Source organism: Thermobia domestica, chromosome 11, assembly GCF_964235325.1.
Source record: "Thermobia domestica chromosome 11, izTheDome1.hap1.1, whole genome shotgun sequence".
NCBI lineage: Eukaryota > Metazoa > Arthropoda > Insecta > Zygentoma > Lepismatidae > Thermobia > Thermobia domestica.
In genome coordinates, this window is record NC_137464.1 from 226,348,972 (window position 1) to 226,368,214 (window position 19,243).

Here is a 19,243-nt window from a genome sequence, read left to right on the forward strand (position 1 = left end):
TGGGAATTTTTAATTGCATCAAATTTCCGCCATATTCAAAAGCACTAATGATATCTTCTAGTGCAATTGTTAGTGGTTCTTAGTGCACCAACCCCTAACGTTAGTACTTCATTAGTGCAGGTGCTACAGGTACCGGTACAATATCTTTGGAGGGCACGGTGAACTTGCGTCAACTTCAAGCACTAACAAAAAATTAATGCCATTCATTAGTGTATCGTTAGTGCTTCTAGAAAGCACTAAATGTTTGTATGAAATTTGATATTTCTTAAGTTGGTCCCACCAGAAATCTTGAATAAATCCCAAAATATGGTAATGCTAACCTTAATGCTTAGTGCATTTAAGTGCACTAACGATGCAATAACGATTGTCTTTAACTGCATGTTTCTACCTCTATTTGTATAGAATTTGATATTTCTGAAGTTGGCCCCCATCTAAAATCTTGAATAAATCCCAAAATATTGTAGCACTAATGTCAGTGTTTAGTATTTTAAGTGCACTAACGATGCACTAACGATTGCCGTTAACTCTATGTTCCTATCTCTATTTGTATAGAATTTGAAATTACTGAAGTTGCCCATCCCACCGAAAATCTTGAATGAATTCCAAAATATGGTAGCACCAACGATAGTGTTTAGTACGTTTAAGTGCACTAACGATGCACTAACGTTTGCCATTAACCCCATGTTTCTATCCCTATTTGTATAGAATTTGATATTTCTGAAGTTGACCACCCCACCAAATTTTTTGAATAAATCTCAAAATATAGTAGTGCTAACGTTAGTGCTTAGTGCGTTTAAGTGCACTAATGATGCACTAATGATTGCTGTTAACACTATGTTTCTACCTTTATTTGTATACAATTTGATATTTCTGAAGTTGGCCCCCCCACCAAAAATCTTGAATACATCCCAAAATATGATAGCACTAACGTTAGTGCTTAGTGTTTATAAGAGCACTAACGATTCCCGTTAACTCAATGTTTCTATCTCTATTTGTATTGAATTTGATGTTTCTGAAGTTTGCCCCCCACTTTAAAACTATTATAACTTCGTACCGGAAGTGGTACAAACGAAAATTTTTGCGGTAGATTCCGGCACAAACTTAGCACAAACGATTGGCATAGGTTTTGTTTCGAAATTCCAAGGTTGGAGGCTGCCGTCTCTCCAGCCCCCCCCCACCTCCACTTTAAATGACTTATAACTTCGTACCGGAAGTGGTACAAACGAAAATTTTTGCGGTATATTCCGGCACAAACGTAGCACAAACGATTGGCATAGGTTTTGTTTTGAAATTCCAAGGTACGGGGTTGCCGTTTCTCCAGTCCCCCACTTTAAAACCCTTATAACTTCGTACCGGAAGTGGTACAAACGAAAATTTTTGCGGTACATTCCAGCACAAACGTAGCACAAACGAATGCCATAGTTTTTGTTTCGAAATTCCAAGTTTGGAGGCTGCCGTTTCTCCAGGCACCCACATTAAAACCCTTATAACTTCGTACTGGAAGTGGTACAAACGAAAATTTTTGCGGTACATTCAGGCACAAACCTAGCACAAACGATTGACATAAATTTTGCTTTGAAATTTTTAGGTGGGTGGGCTGCCGTTTCCCCAGCCCGCCACTTCAAAACCCTTACAATTTCGTACCGGAAGTGGTACAAACGAAAATTTTTGCGGTACAATCCGGCACAAATGTAGCACAAACGATTACCATAGTTTTTGTTTCGAAATTCCAAGTTTGGAGGCTGCCGTTTCTCCAGCCCCCCACTTTAAAATCCTTATAACTTTGTACCGGAAGTGGTACAAACGAAAATGTTTACGGTACATTCCGGCACAAACGTAGCACAAACGATTGGAAAAGGTTTTGTTTCGAAATTCCAAGTTTGGAGGCTGCCGCTTCTCCAGCCCCCCACTTTAAAACCGTTATAACTTCGTACCGGAAGTGGTACAAACGAAAATTTTTGCGGTACATTCCGGCACAAACGTAGCACAAACGATTGGCATAGTTTTTGTTTCGAAATTTCAAGGTTGGAGGCTTCCGTTTCTCCAGCCCCCCCACTTTGAAACCCTTATAACTTCTTACCGGAAGTGGTACAAACGAAAATTTTTGCGGTACATTCCGGCACAAACGTAGCACAAACAATTTGCATAGTTTTTGTTTCGAAATTCCAAGGTAGGAGTTTCCGTTTCTCCAGCCCCCCCACTTTAAAACCCTTATAACTTCGTACCGGAAGTGGTACAAACGAAAATTTTTGCAGTACATTCCGGCACAAACGTAGCACAAACGATTGCCATAGGTTTCGTTTCGAAATTTCAAGGTGGGGGGGCTGCCGTTTCCCCAGCCCCCCACTTTAAAACTATTATAACTTCGTACCGGAAGTGGTACAAACGAAAATTTTTGCGGTACATTCCGGCACAAACGTAGCACAAACGATTGGCATAGGTTTTGTTTCGAAACTCCAAGGTGGGGGGGCTGGCGAAATGCACCTACATACGAGCTAGTAGCTGTAATTATCGAGATTTCTTGTGTAACTGCGTCAGTATATTACTTAAGTCAATGAGTACCGCTATTCAATTTCTTTATTCCAAGAATTGCCAGAGTGTGTGTATGTATCAAGATTGTCAACCTTGTAAGAGTTCCGAATTTTTTATTGTTGACCTATTAGTACTATACAATTGATTAGAAAACAGTGTTTCTCAAATTCAGAGAGGGGCAATTGGTCCCCTGCCTTACCCAAATGTTTCTCCTGCCAAACTCACCTACCACTTACCAGCTTTCAGAATATTGCAACAGATTAAAATGCTGCTTTCTCATTACAGAAACTTGGTCCACAAATCCTTCCTCATTTTGAAAGGCTGAACTACGATCTGCAGAGGACCGAAGCATTTGAATTGCCATAATTGTTGCAAATCCATAACAATTAGCAAGATGTGTAATTGTCATTATTTTGCATCCAAGGGTCTCTGAAATGTAAAAAACGTAAGTAAACTTCAGAGTATTATTTATAATATCGCACACCCGGTGGAAGAGTGTTATAACTCAAAAAATGGCAATTTTGAGTTATTATGGCTCAAAAGAGAATAAAGAGGGAGAAGCGAGCTCTACTTTGGGTATTTTCGCATAAATGTAACTAAATAAGTTAACCTCTAGATGGCAGAAATACCAGTATTCCAGGGAGCGATTTTGATAGGATAAACTTTAAAAGTCACTGTCCCAAAAATGTGTATTTTTGACTTGAAACTGTCTTCTACTGGGTGTGCAATATGTCCAGAGGAGAAGGTGTTTTATTATTTTAGAAAAATCACAAGGCTGGAATAGTATTAACACTTTAACTGCCACCATATCTGCTGACCGCTATCACCTGTGCTCCACGGGCAACATTCCGCGAATAATACTTTGTTTTGCCTTTGTTTTAGCTCCATAAATGTATAATTCTCTTTGTGTATGGCTTTGCAATATGGTTTTGGAGCTTGGCGTGGACATTAAATTTTGACTTCTACGCCATATGTATGTAATTGCATACACACCTATAGAACAAACGCGACAAAAGTCCAATATATTGTTTGTGCACTGAAAAGTCATACACATGGTGCTGCACGGGAGAGTCGTGTGTATGGATTTGCATGCACATTGCAGTCAACATATTAAGGAAAACAGATCTGGAAAATAATTTCCGAAAGAAGAGAGTAAGCCTTCCTACAAATTATAGACTAATTATAGAAAATAATAGAAATACGGTAGACTTTTTGTTAACTGACCACTACGAAACCAACTATGGTCGAATAACGTAATAATCGGTTAAAACGAAAATTTTTACTTCATAGCCATTAAATTGCATAGCATATCTGTAATGGTTCAAAAAGCTTACAATTGTACTTCAATAAATTTAAGTTACCAAAATCTTGACCACAAGCTGCTCAAGTGACATTCAGATAAACGAAATACTGTACATAGAATAAATGAGAGTAAATTGACACACACTTATTTACTGTGTATTGATGTATTGATGGAAGATAAAACACAAAACTGAATATAATATACAATTGAGCCTACAATACTGAATGACATAGGCCTATAGTACAGGTATATTATTTTCGGAACAGCTGTATGCATTTATACCTGCACCTCTGAATCGAGTCGCACAGCGTGACGTTTCTGCAACGGCGCGAAAACAAGTGGCTAACAGCTTATACATACTGACCACAGCGCTTTCACAGTGCGCAGCTCATCACGTGACAGAATTTCCCCTATACTATATTTTAAAATCAGATTTCCTAAACAAAGGAAAGCACAGTTGGACTTAAGAATATAAAAATCTATTTTAAAGGGAGTCTGATTTGTGGAGTTATATATTATGGTGGAGTATCGACGTAACTAATAACGAAAATGACTTATTTTTTTGGAATATGAGCGGTTAAGCCAATGGCAGTTAAGGAGAAGTCAGTTAAGTGATAGTCAACTGTACCTACAAAACAACAAGCTAAGTGTAATTCGATTATAGTGTGTAACTATTCTAAAGCAGATTGCTTTTTAAAGTTTGTATCATGATCTAAGGGGAAGTTAGTTAGGATGGAGGATATAATTCTAAAAATCCAAATGAAGCATTGGATCACTTTTATAGGGTGATTAACAGCATTATCGAGAAAAATGTCCCTAAAAGAAAGTTATGTAAGAAAAGATCATTTCCCAGTTGGTTTTCTTTTGACATAATTACAACTTTCAAACAAAAGAAATATTACAGAAAGAGAAAAAATATTTCGAGTATAATTAAACTATGTTTATTGAATTGTGTAAGAAGTTGAAGAAAATGATAAAAAAGGCATAACTTACAATTAATATTTACATAATCTTAAAAATAATCTTAATAATAATAATAATAATAGTTTTTTGAATTACATTCAAAGTAAAAAAGGTAACAATCGAAATATCAATACACTGACATATCGTCGTATACTTTTATTATCTACACGGCAAGTAGCAGAGAGTTTTGCACAATTTTTTAAAATTGTGTATGGTGCAAAACCACCATCATACGAAATTCCAAGTACAGAGTAGTTAGGAGTATCTAATTGTTTAAATATTGACATGATACATGAAGACGAATGCAAAATATCAATAAAGAGATCAAAATCAAGTAAATCTAATGAATCCTTATATATATATATATATATATATATATATATATATATATATATATATATATATATATATATATATATCAAGGATTCTTATATATATCCTTGATATATATAAGAAGTCGTGATATCATATTAAAGCCTCTGTGATAAATGGAAACTAAGTGAAGCTTATCCCATTCACAAGTCACGAAATCCTGATGTGATTGAGAACTACAGACCAATATGATTAATTTCAATATCCTCTAAAATATTTGAACATATTTCCTACAAAAGAATATACAATTATGTAAAATCATATATTTCTGAATTCCAGCATATGTTTTGTCCTAGAAGATCGACAGTGACAAATTTAGTAACGTCCACACAATTTGTATCTAATGCAATTAATAGTGGTAACTCAGTTGATGTAATTTATACAGATTTTACTAAAGCTTTTGACAAACTGGGTCACTCTATCTTGATTTAAAAATTGGCTATGTATGGTTTCTCTGATAGTTGGTTGAAATTGATAATATCCTATGTATCAAATCGAAAACAGTTTGTTTCCTATTACCAGGTTAATTCAATGTTACAAAGTTCTATCAGATAGTCCACAAGGTTCTAATTTAGGGCCATTATTTTTTATGTTATTGTAGTTAATAAATAATAAATTTCCTACGCCTAAACATAAAGAAATAATTTATATATTGATCTGTATTATCATCTACCAGTTAAACGTTTTGATTAGGTAGCTGAGTCAAGCTACATATGTTCAAGATTAGAGATACTAGAAATAATAGTTTGTAATGTAGTTCGTTATGTATTGATAGTATTTTTTTACGTTCAATAAATTCCATTTTAGTACAGGTTTACGGAATCCTTTTTATTTTACTCTTTCTAAAAGTACTGGAAAGGCTTGAATAATGCCTTCAGATCTCATTTTAAACGAAGATAAAATCTTAACCTACACCTCCTCATGAAAGAAAGCAGGCCATGCTTTACGCGCTCAAAGTAGGTGGGGACCGACTGTCTCCCAGGATAAGGAGTCAACCTCTACCAGGTGTCACTGGTCTCCTCGGAGGGGGATGAGCGGGTAGAGATCAGGGCATCTTGTTCTTAGGAGGGGAAACTATCCTATCCAAAAGTAGGGATGAACCACAAGGCGGTCAACTGGCATGGAGATGCTGAAAGAAAATGAAAATAATGCAACTTTTTTTCTCAGGAGGGACGAAGGAGGAGGATAGACACATTGATGGTTTTTCCTACTGTAAAATATTCCGGGGTAAAATAATCCCCTTTCGGATCTCAGTGTGGGGACTGCTCCGAAAAGAATAATCAAAGGAAACAATAATAATAATTTTCATTTCCCTATTGGAACCTGGATCGTACGAACTTTACGACGTGAGGGTAAACTTGAAATTTTACATTTTTTTTAAATGAATAAATGTAGATTCAACATAGTGCTAGACTGAAGTGCGATGGTTAAGAAAAAGTGAAATTGTGTCAGAAAATTTTACAATATTTCATTCGGGTGGCGTTAAGGCGAATGGTGCTGCAATAGCAATGAGAAACGAAATAGCAAAAACGCGTGACCAAAGTGGAATGCTATAGTGATCACGTGATAATGTAAATGTATATATCAACATTCTCCATGATGGCAATGGATTAGAAAAAATATATGACAAGATTAATGACATTTTGCATCAGAAGGGAAAAGATAAAGTCAACGCTATAATAATGGAGTACTTCAACAGCGTAGTTTGAGAAGGAATTGCGAATAAGGTAATGGGATAATTTGGACTAAGCAGTAGAAGCGCATGGGGTCAGATGCTTATCTACATGCTATGGTGATGACAAATACGTGATTTAAGAAAAGAAAACCCAAGCTGTACAAGTGGAAAAGTCCAGGAGGTAAGAAACGTTACCAAATCTATTATGTTCTTGTCAAGCAATAGGAATAATGTACGAGACACTACCGGCAGCAGACATTGATTCGGACCCCAATCTACTAGTCGCGGAACTATAAACCTGGTTTAGGTCAGTAAAGAAAGATGACAAAAGAAGTCGAAAATAGAAATTCCAACGATTAAGAGTATTGAGAGTGACGTGAAAGAAGCAATGGACGATATGGTAGCGTAGAGAAAGTTAAGCAGATTATGCTAGATGCACTCAATAACAACATTGGCAAGGTGGAAAAAGCATCCAGAGAACCATGGATAACCGGAGCAATGCTTAAGAAGATAGAGTATTGCAGAATAGCGAAGATCACTGACATTAAAGAATACAGAAGGCTGAATAATGAATTGAGAGGGAAAACTGTCAGAGAGACGTACATTGAAGAAGTATGTGATGAAATAATGGAACTTCAACGGAACTACAGATATGATCTAATGTATCTGAAAGCACAAGGATTGGGAACGAAAGCTAACAAAAGTGTACGAGCTTTTGGAATCGAAGATGGACGAGGCCACATAGTCACTGAAAAAGCATCCTTAGGATCTGCAAAGATCAGATAAGGGATCTATATGACCAGAAAAAAAAATGTTGTGATTGAAGCAAGAGAAGAAGTGAATGAAGGAGAAAAATTACCCAGTAAATTGAAAAGTGAAGTAGTACAAGCCTCAAAGAAGTGCGAAGGAGGAAGGCCATTGGAAACAATGACATATCAGCGTATTTGCTCAAGAGATTAGGAGCAAATACAATGAAAACACTGACTTTGTTTATTAACAAGATTTTTACCCGAGTAAAGAATAGCCAAAGTTTGTTAGAATGGTTGCATTACCTAAGGAAAAGCAGGCAAGGAAATGCAGTAAGCACATAACCATTTGTCCTATTTCCCATATTGAAAATATTGTTACCTGGATACTGAATAGACGTCTAGAAAGATGTTGGAGAAAGAAGAGATTTTGGAGAAATATCAATTTGGATTCTGGAAAGAAGGACACACTAAAAATGGTATTGGGTTGATGAGAATTACATCCAAACGAGATTTTGACGTAAGGGAAGAGTTGTGTTTCTGTTTCATCAACTGGAAAAAAAGCTTTAGACTGAGTCAATTGGATCAAACTTCTGAAAATACTTAAAGAAATCAGGGTCAACTGGAGGAATCATCGATTCATTCACAACCTGTCCAAAGCACAAAGAGTGAATGTGTGCTTTATTCAAGAAGAAACCAATAGTGTGGAAATTGGAAGAAAAGTCAGACAGTATGTCACCAAAATTATTCAATGTTTACCCGTGAACGCTTAATGAAGAAAGTATTAATAGAAGTTGGAGATTTCAAGATTGGAGGACAGATCATTAACAAGGTCAGGTATGCAGATGATATGGTTATTATAGCTAGAACCGAAGAAGGACTACAGCAGATGATGGATAAAATAGTTGATACTGGGAAACAATATGGAATGAAAATCAACATCAAAAAAGTTGAAAGTCCTGAGATATGCAAACATTCCCTTATGGATCAGAATAAAACAAGTGCTTGAAGAGGTGCATCATTTCAAATATTTGGGAAGTATTTTGACGAGAGACGTTTAATGCACCAAAGGAATCAGGTCGAGAATTGCCGTAGCTAAAGAAACACTCAACAAAAATTATCGCTCCTAAATAAGGAAGCTTAACAATTAAACTAATGAAGAAACTGGTCAAGTGATATACTGTATATGAAGCATTGGACTGTATGGTTCACAGATTTGGACGTTACGGAAGTTAGAGAATAAATATTTAGAGAGCTTAAAATATAGTGTTAGAGAGAAGATGGAGAAGATAAAATGGACAGAAGGAGTAACAAACGAAGATGTTTTAAATCGGATAGGAGAGAAGAGGACACTTCCAGCCAGCATCCTTCGTAAGAAGGCCAATTTAATTGGACACATCTGGCAAAGAAATGATCTTCATAACGCCATATAAGGAAAGATGGAAGGAAAGTGAGAAATAGAAAGAACAACATAACTTATCGATGATTTGAAAAACAAGAAAACATTGGGATCTACCAGGGCCAGCCGGAAAGTGGTACTCGTTTGCGCCGCATGAAGGGCTGACGACTCGGGGAGCCGCTGGGCAAGGTCAGACCGCGTCAGTGGCTTGTATGCCTGCTCTGTGCGAGGTTGCGTGACGCTAGCAGTGCCTGTGTTGTGTCTGTGCTCGTTTACAATGATTAAACGAATTGAGAACCCCGCCAGTTGTGAAGTGAGGGCCGTGATTAAATTTCTTAATGCACGAAACGTTCGACCTTGTGAAATTCATCGCCAATTAAAGGAGGTGTATGGAGACAATGTGATGGACGAGTCGTCTGTTCGGCGCTGGTGTACCTGGAGAGGGGGAGTACAGACGACGAGGAGCGTTCAGGGAGACCATCTGTCATTACAGACGAACTGCTGAGGTCAGTAGACGAATGCGTGAGGAACGATCGGCGCGTCACAATTGATGAACTCTGTGAACATTTTTCTAATGTGTCTCGAACAATTGTTCATGAGATTGTCAAAGACCATCTGCATTATTAAAAAATCTGTGCAAGGTGGGTCCCTCGCATTCTCACAGATGAGCACAAAACCAAGCGTATGGCTGCAGCACTGACGTTTCTGGGACGTTATTCCGATGAAGGGGACTCTTTCCTGAATCGCATCATTACAGCGGACGAAACATGGGTTTGTTATGCATCACTTTACGAAGCTTAAAGACTTTCTGGCGGGAAAAAGATTTGATAGCGATTAAGAACTTAAACGAGGCGTTACTATGTATCTCAATACGCTGGCGGCAGAGGACTATAACGCTGGAATACAAAAACTCGTCACACGGTATGACAAATGCCTCAATTTGCTTGGTGATTATGTGGAGAAGTAGTGTAAAGTATGCTCTTTCCAATAGAAATCTGTATATTTGTTAATATGTACTACTGTGTTTTTATTGCACAAACGGGTACCACTTTCTGGATGGCCCTCGTAGAAGATGAAGCTGAAGATCGAAAAACGTTGAAGAAACATTTCCATATCAGAATTTAAAAAAGAAAAGGCACACAAATGCGCAAATACACAAAAAGAAAGCCTCATTAGTCTCAGAGCCTCTCGACAGGAAAAACACTTAATAATAATAATAATAATAATAATAATAATAATAATAATAATAATAATAATAATAATAATAATAATAATAAAATTTTCATTTCACACTCTCCAGATAGTCTCCATTTGCATTTAAGGGTAGGACTGGTTTAGAAGTATTTTGTGACGGCTGACATTATTGAAGCTTTCCTGATAAGCCATGCTCTGTATAATTGGTCATGAAATGCGAGAAAACCGAACCAACTCGGACTAGGTAGTCATTACTAGATTGTAATGATCACCTAGTCCTGGTTCGTGCTATTTTGTCGCTCTTAATGACCATATCTTATCAGTAAAGACATGTCAAAATTAGGCGAAACATAAGAGCCGTGCGAGAATATATTCCTAGGGGATAGACGCGTCAGCGAAGGTGAGTATGTGCATAAAGTAAGGTTTATTTGTTTAACCATGTCGTAAGAGGATTCTGTACTCATTGTTGAAAGTAGTGCCTTTGTTCGTGTATGCGGATAGAATCGAAGGCGGCCGATATCAAGTTGACTCCAGGTTATATTATATGAATTTCAATTGAAAATTCACGATTCGTAATTAGGTTTTAGTTTACATTTATTCTGTAGTAGACATATTTTATTGTATATACTTTTATGTTGAATGTTCGCTTTCTCTTGGCTTCCCATCTTAAGTGTTATTATAAAGTCTTATACTAACCTGTTAAAGAAGGTTTGACAACTACACCCATGCTCAAACATCCAGGCACAATGTAAATTGCCTAAAAAGAAATATAAATTACCATATTGTTGAGCCTATAAACACGTTAAATATAAAATAACATAATAAATAGGTATAATGTGTAGATAAAATCTTTTCTTGATAATAATAAAATTAATATTACATTACAGGGGACCACTCATTTATTCCAAGTTGTTGTTTTTGATATTTGAAAGAATCATAGTTTACAAGAATCTATGTCTATGTAATAACTACTATGTTTCTCTAAGTTTTGCTACGGTTAATTAGACCTGTATTTACTCACGGACCACAAGGGCCCAGGCACATAGGGCAGCAAATTTCAAGGAACATACTTTTTTTTAAAAAAATTGAGATTGAAGTATGATTAGTGTTGCTCGTCGTCTCGTCCCAGAACCTCCTCGTAAATTTTACAGAAGTTAGTCGTTCTTTCAGAAAAAAAATGTTCCAAGGGGGCACTCTATTCTGGGGGACACTGTTGGTATTATTCTATTTATTATTATATTTTAGACGTATTATTTTAGTCTCCTCCGGGGAGGCACTCTCAGATCTCCAGGAGGCCAGTGCCCCCAAAAAACATGTCTGGAAGATACACTGGTTACGTCTCGTCCCGATTTTCGAAGAATTCTTTCCCATCTGTCGTTGCGTAAATTTATGTACAAACTTTTTTCTTTAATTTCATGCAGAAGTTACCAAAAACTCTTTCACGTCACAAGATCTACGAACAGTATGATATAACAACATTTAACTCATTTTTATTATTGGAGTATATTGTGCAGTGGTGTATACTGATTTGATGGCTTGGGCTACCACTAACCTTTATAGCACCTGTATATTATTATTATTATTATTATTATTATTATTATTATTATTATTATTATTATTATTATTATTATTATTATTATTATTATTGGAATTTAGTTTTCCCGTTATTATACAATCTTCAAAATAAGAATACAACTTACGACACACTTTCCTTTTATCAAGTAGATAAATATGATTTTTTCTTTACTAGCAAAACTTATAGGGCCTTATGCAGAGTCATTTTGACGTATGACTAGCGTCATACTAAAGACTTGACTACTGCAGGAAACATATGTTAGTCGAACTCTTTAGTATGGCACCAATCACGCGTCAGAACAACTCTGCATAAGGCCCATATTATCTTATTAATATTACGGAAAAACGATCGTACATTTCTATCTTCGTTTGTTTCATGAAGTAACCCTACATTTTGCTTTGGATAGATCGTAACCCTACTCACCAGAGTGAACCGAAGCTGTCGGAGAAATAAAAAAATAAATAAATAAATAAAAATAAAAATAAAAATAAAACGCTGAAACAGGCGATTAGCTAACGAAGGAGTCTCAGTCTGTAAGAGCCTTCGCAACGAAACGCAAATAATGAAACAAGTATTCATAGCAGCTATACCAATTGTCGCAAAATACTATAAAACACAAAATTTTGGTTGCGTTGACGCAAACCACTACGGAACGAAGCTCAAGGTGTCTGACACAATTCCCAGAGACCCCAAAAATGCCTTGCCATTACTCGTATAATTTTCCTTTATTCTTTGCTCACGCCCAATGTTGCCACACTTGGTACAATTGTACCAAATTCAGCCTTTTTTGTCATTCATCGGCCCGTTGGTACCACGCAGGCATTTTCAGCCCCTTTTGTGAAAAACTTGGTACAATTCTATCCAATTCAGCACCATTTAACAAACACTTGTCACATTTTCAAAAGTGTCAGTAAGACTTTTCCTACATCTCACGTTACTCATACGGTGTATTGGACTCTTAAAAAATGCTATTGAACATTCATTTCTGTGACGTTACACCGCATAACGCTACGAGCTTTGTGTAGAAAATTCGTAATTCGAACTATACCAGAAAACAAATGACGCTAGATGAGCGCATCCGCGCCGCGCATGAAGGAAACGAGATAGAAACTGTGGGGTGGAAATTTTAGTCGTTCAAGTTGGATGTTTTTGAAACTTAATTAAAAAAAATAACTTTCTTGATTTAAACTCTTGGAAAAGTGGGGGAGTGTCGTTACTTTCATGTTATAGAGCCATGTATTACGCTCAGAGGTAAAAATGGATCTGAAAAAGTAGGGGGATGCATGACGTCACGCCATCCCCCGTGCCTATCTTTGCCAATTGTAATTTTTTAGAACTGGGGGACGCCACAGATATTTTGTGAAAGTGGGGATTGGCGTTCCCCGCGTTCCCCGACACTTTTACCCCCGATGGTATAAAATAATGAATTCAGCCCTTTTTGTTTCAATTTGGTACTATTTTTCATCCCACTCCAGAGCTAGGACTGTGGCAACATTGCTCACACTCGAGAAACCAATCTCCTTTAACATTAATGTTTCGTGCTTTGTGACTATGTTCCATCGATTTTAGGACAATTTGTTTTTGGAATATAGAATCCACATAGTTACTTCTACATTTGAGCGGAATTTCAGCCATCTGCCCCAAAATTTGTTTAGATCATTGCAACCAGATAGACCTTTTCTCATCTAAGCAAGGTAACTGCAAAAGGAGGTTAGGTTATCGATGAGAGAGAAATTTAAGGAAGTAGCTATATACTGCAAACAATGTTGGTACCACAGCACGATAGAGTTTTCTCGTTACTTTTGGTCTTGTATCCTAGATATATACTATAATGTTTTGTCCTTTGTCAGTTTTTGTGTTGTTTTTGTTTACACATAATTGAATACGAACAAACAAGAATGGGAAAGCAAATTTTCTTGGGTTCAGAGGTGTAAAAATACTTAAATACGGGTCTACGGTAACTGAACAAGATAGTCCACATATTTCTCCAGCAAACCACAGAAATTCAGTTGAACAAATCTCCATTACTATTGCCAAGAGATAAATAGTGTTTACCTGGGTATTATTATTATTATTATTATTATTATTATTATTATTATTATTATTATTATTATTATTATTATTATTATTATTATTATTATTATTGTAACAATTGCAATTTATCAAGAGACAAAAAAATCAGCGAATTAGAATAAAATATACGAAAACTAACAAGATGCCTAAAGTAAATATTTATACAGAACATGTCAAAATGATGGACCTGATTTCAGAAATTTATTCTGTAAAATCTAATAACCATATACGTATTATTGTGACTAAGAAAGGTAACCTGTCAAAGTTTTCTTCAAACATAGTCTATCACAAGCAGAGGCGTATTTAAGGGGGGAGCTTCCGGGCTTACGCCCCCCCGAAATCTTACTATAGTAAAGTAAATGAAATATTTTGCAGAATTTTCACATTTCCAGGCAAAGCCCCCCGAAAGTTAGCAAAGCCCCCTCGAAAGAAAATCGTAAATACGCCACTGATCACAAGTGTTTTAAGTGAGCACCTCGCTTAACACGGCACATATCAAGCCTACGTGTCTTCTCCAGTCGACGGACGCCAGTCGATTTTCGTTTAGAGATTCAGTCCGAATCCCTGTCATGTTCATAGCACTTAGAAATGGGCCCCTTTCCCGTAGGTGGGTTTCTCCAATATTTAGTACGGAAATGACGTTGCACACTAATTACAGACTTGCCTACATGATAATCAAGTACACAGAAAGACATTTCTGAAATCATGTACATCATTATGACTTGCCCTGTAGTATGGATTGTATTTATTCAAATTCTTGAAATATGAATACCGAAAGCAACCTACTCCCATCTCAACCGTATTAAAATGATTACTAATTAATTCTTCGCTATTAACTCAATTTAATTCTAAAATAAGCTTTAGAATTGTATTTACACATAATAAGAAAGCTATACACCAGTAATTTTACGAACATTTTAGGTATAAAGGATACAAATGGTCTACTTACAAATGAAGCACAGAAATTGGTAAGCTGTAAGGGAGAAAAAAAATAATAAGTTATGTTGCTAAACTATTGTAAACAAATTCATATATGCTAATATAATTAGATACTTTTTAAACGAACTGCTTCTAAATTTAAACACCCGTTAATGCCATTGATAAGCGTTATGACCTTATTTGTCGGAACAAACATTTTATGACATTGTTGAATTTGAGGACACAGATACGAATGATCTTGTACGTATAGTAAGACCAGAGTTAGATAGGCTATTTACGTATTAATAGGGAACAGTTTCTAGTGGTTCTAAATTATCTCTTAGCTCTTGAGTTTTGGAAACATGTTGAGTATTCATATGGATAATCATGATCACAGCTGGCCATTAACATTAAAACTAGTCCTAGGAAGAAGATAACGGATCGCAGCGACATTTGCAGAATGTGTAGAACGTGAGGACAATGATGTTACCAGAGACACAAGTCCACTGCCCATCACCTGTTAATAGTAACCGACCGACTCGCTAACCACTAACTGAAAGAATTACAAACAAAGCACTTGCCTAGTGAATTGTTGAAATATCTCGTTAGCATACGCATTATCTATAGCAATGGATTTCTACCTTTATAGCGTAAGATTTATCCTGCAGGAAATGGTGCTTGTGTCCAAAGGAATGGCATTTACTATGATAAGAATCGGTCAATCGAAGAAGGAACGTGAACTGCGTATCATGAATTTAGCATTGCAGTGAATTGCAAATTACTTCGAGTAGAAGTTTCAGGTCATGGAATGCAACCTCCTGCGAGGACAGACAACTTAAGAGCGATAGCTGTTATGGATCATATAGCCACAACACAAGCATTCAGGCACAAATTTGAGTGTTTGTCAGGTTTACGTGTCTTACATATTCTGCATAGACCACTGAATTCTATCATTTATATAAATTGTTTCGATTAAACTTATCTTTAAAAACTAGTTTATAACCAGTATTGTAATTTTGTACTTTACCTGCAGAACGGCAAAAATAATAAACGTTGCACCAAATATAAAATTAGCCAATCTCCAAATAGGTTGCTCTATTTTTAACGCAATTATTTTCATAGACAATCTGAAAAGAAATAAATTAACGTAAAACAATAAAGATGAGATATAGTCAAGTCCTCAAAACCGGATCACTTTCAAGAAAAATAGCTGCAACTAGGGGCGGATCCAGGGGGGCGATCGGGACGATTGCCCCCCCCCCCCAGAAGAGGAAACTTTCTTATTTTATATATATAAATAAAACTCATCCCAAAGTTTGGAGCCCTTAAAAGTAGCAGTATGACTACCCACCGCCCCCCCAGAAGTCGGTCCTGGATCCGCCCCTGGCTGCGACTCGGAAAGAAACAATACAAATAAGGAAATTTCGCACTGATGTGTTAGAAAGGTACATTATTTATTTAAAAAAGACGTTTTGTTTGTTTCTAATGAAACATAAATGTATAATAAACAAATGGAATATGTACGAAAACTAGATATTAAGCAATGTGTCTTCTATAGTGGATCATATGTCCTGCTAAATGGATCATAACCCATTTTCTAACAGCACAAATACACGAATGAATCTAAATGAATAATACATGGAAAGCAAAGTGTAATAAGTAGCTCAATCTATAATGACATAATTCCCTAGTATCTACAATCATTTTCTTCTTAAGTTTTTCTGAAACAAAGCACTTTCCACAAAGGAATATCTTGTTTCCTCGGGCACCAACACAGTCTTCCTTGGGCACCATGAACTTTTCACCATCGATATTCCTAGCCTGCACACCTCCGGTGCTTGGGGTTCCTGGTTCGATCCCAGCTCGCGCCGTATGGACTTTGTGGTGGACAAACACCGTACTCGTGGATCTTCTCGGGGGTTCTTCCGTTTTCTCCCACTTTCTTCATTCCATCATTTCCTTCATTTCTCATAATCACCGTCTCCTTTAGCCTAACCGGCATAATCGTGGGACGTAAAACTTAAAGATTTCATTTCATTTTTTTCCTAGCCTGCACCCAGACTATTAGTTGGGAAAGAGGGAAATATGAAATTAAATTCGTTATCCATTTGTTATCTAGTATGTAGTGCGAAAATGTTTTTATGTATGATGAAATTGATTCACGTTTTATCACCTAATGTTATTTTTAACCTCTCAAACCATAAAGGCGAGTTTTCATGTGTCCTTTACCTCCGCGAGTTGCGAGCGATTGTGCTAAACAGCCAATGAAATCACGCATCGGAGATGGCGCGCTACACTCGCGTCAGAGTAGAAATTTGTTCAATTCTGACGGAAGTAGCGCGCGTACACTGCGTAAAATTTATCCGGATCGGATTTTAATTCAAAGAAAAGGTTCCTATATATTCCGTATTCTCGTCGAAGCTGGAAAATGGGGTGAACCCACCACATTTTAATAACATACTTTCGACGGCGGCGTTTTGAAATACTCCAGCTAAAACGATAGCTCTCCTTCGGGAATCCATTATCACAAACTGAAGTCGCAAACTTTCTATTTTACGCATGCGCATTACCTAGCGAGTAGTAATTTGGCGCAATACACGCACGGATGTATGAAAACGAAAATAATTTACGGTGAATACGCTACATGTGATGCTTCCGTTCTAACGCGGGTATGAAAATCCGCCTTTATGCATACGTATGATATTGATACAAAGAAACCTAAAATTTACAATTACCCCCCTAGCATATTTATGCCCCTCAAACTTCAGTGGCTGTTTGCGGGCCTGGTCAACAAGGTTTTCACAGGTATTACAAATAATAAAACGTATTAAGAAAAGAAGGGTGGTTTTTCTACTAAAAATAGCACCAAGTCCCGGCGTATTTAATTATAAAACTGATCAAAATTGTGACAAATAAATTATATTTTTAAAATTAAAATATTTCTGTTTCACAAGAGACACAAATGCTTTCTACTGATCCACTTTCTGGGATCTTTCTGTCAATGATCCTATTTACAAGACAATTCAAGATTCGGTTTACAAGACATAACCTTTCGCATGACGTTCAGCTGTGAGCAGCTAACGAAAAAGACGAGGCATTTCTGAATTTCATCAATTGTTGCACAATGGTTATCTTAATGAACAATCAAAATATGGTTCAATTTGAGCTAAAAATAAATAAATAAATAAATACTTACCGCAGAATTTTACTGCCCTATCGGAAGCAACTTTTGTTCTAACAATGGACGCCGAAACTTTCTTTCCGATTCTCTACGCGACAGATGCCACCGCACACACACTTCCAACAGAGGTATTCATCCAAATGGACTTAAACGCTTCAATACGGCTAGATACGGGAACGCAGGAGTGCCAACTATTGGTCACACATCTCGTTTTTCTTACCGTGATCATCTTTATAAGCCGATCCGATTTTGAGGACATGAGTCTAAATCACATATCGGTGGATTGATTTCACCGAGGTGAAAACATATGGGCAAGTATAAATTCTTATGTCTGTTTGTTTAGGATATCGAAAAAGCTTTTTTTTTTTTTTTTGGCTAATAATAAGAAGTAGCAGTGTCACGTATAAACCACATGAAGGAGTTTGGTTTAGTGTGACGTAAAATTTTCTCACTTAAAATTGAAGCCGGAAGAGATAGTTACTTTCCACCATTTACGGTTTCAGTGGAGAGATTAGAGAAAAAGAGACAAATTAAAATTTATTGTTGGGACGCCTAATAGATTCCAGGAAATCACTTCGCTATCTATTACCGTTTGTTGCTCTATAGTAATCAACATTCAAAAATGATATAAGAGTGTTTGGGGAAAAACGCATTGTTATGGCGCTAAAAATTATTCGTAACCAATAATAATTGTTAATTTTATTCAGTTGAGTCAGATTATCTATTTATTTATGTACTGTTCTGTAAAAAAAAAAAAGTACAGTTAAGAAGCAGAATCTATGAATTGAAGCATTTCACCGAATAACGCAGTATGGCACATTTTGGAATGTGCTGAATTACTTAATTTGAATACGTATCCTTCCATGCGGGTACATGTTACAAACTAACCAATCAAAGCTAAGATATTGCTCAATCTGTGTTTGTATATTTTCCCCCAATGTAGTTCAGTAACATACCATAGGTTTCTTCGTTTTCCTCGAACTGCTCGACGGATAACCTGTATAACAATTACCCGAAAACTTATATTTTCCTTAAAACCATAAAAGTAATTTTGCATTCAATGTTCAGTATGTGTGGAAAGCCACACATTGTTTTCTTTATATTTCGAAAAGAAAGTACAACTAGCATTACATTGGAACTATGAAACTTTTCATTCTTTACGTCAGTAGATGTTCTCAAACGATTATCTCTTTAAATTTAAACATTCCGCTCAATTTGGAAGGAAAAAATGAATCTTTATTTTCATTTTCTCTCATAAACTATAACAAAGAAAAACCCCTGTTGTTCAATGGACACGTGGTAAGAAGACCT

The 19,243-nt window shown here is 36.4% G+C and overlaps 1 protein-coding gene across 2 annotated transcripts in view; it reads right to left on the reverse strand.

Moving 5' to 3' along the window:
• LOC145663758 (uncharacterized) overlaps window positions 1–14,992 on the reverse strand; it is a 43,082-nt gene extending 28,090 nt beyond the window's left edge. The window contains exons 1-3 of one of the 2 annotated variants that reach the window (XM_081729846.1): window positions 14,887–14,992; window positions 10,881–10,941; window positions 2,769–2,961 (exon numbers count right to left, since the gene is read on the reverse strand). In XM_081729846.1, coding sequence (XP_081585972.1) covers window positions 2,769–2,961; window positions 10,881–10,911 — 224 coding nt within the window. In that variant the 5' untranslated portion in view covers window positions 10,912–10,941; window positions 14,887–14,992. The other variant, XM_081729847.1, reaches the window with a different exon arrangement.
• Window positions 14,993–19,243: the final 4,251 nt, after the last annotated feature.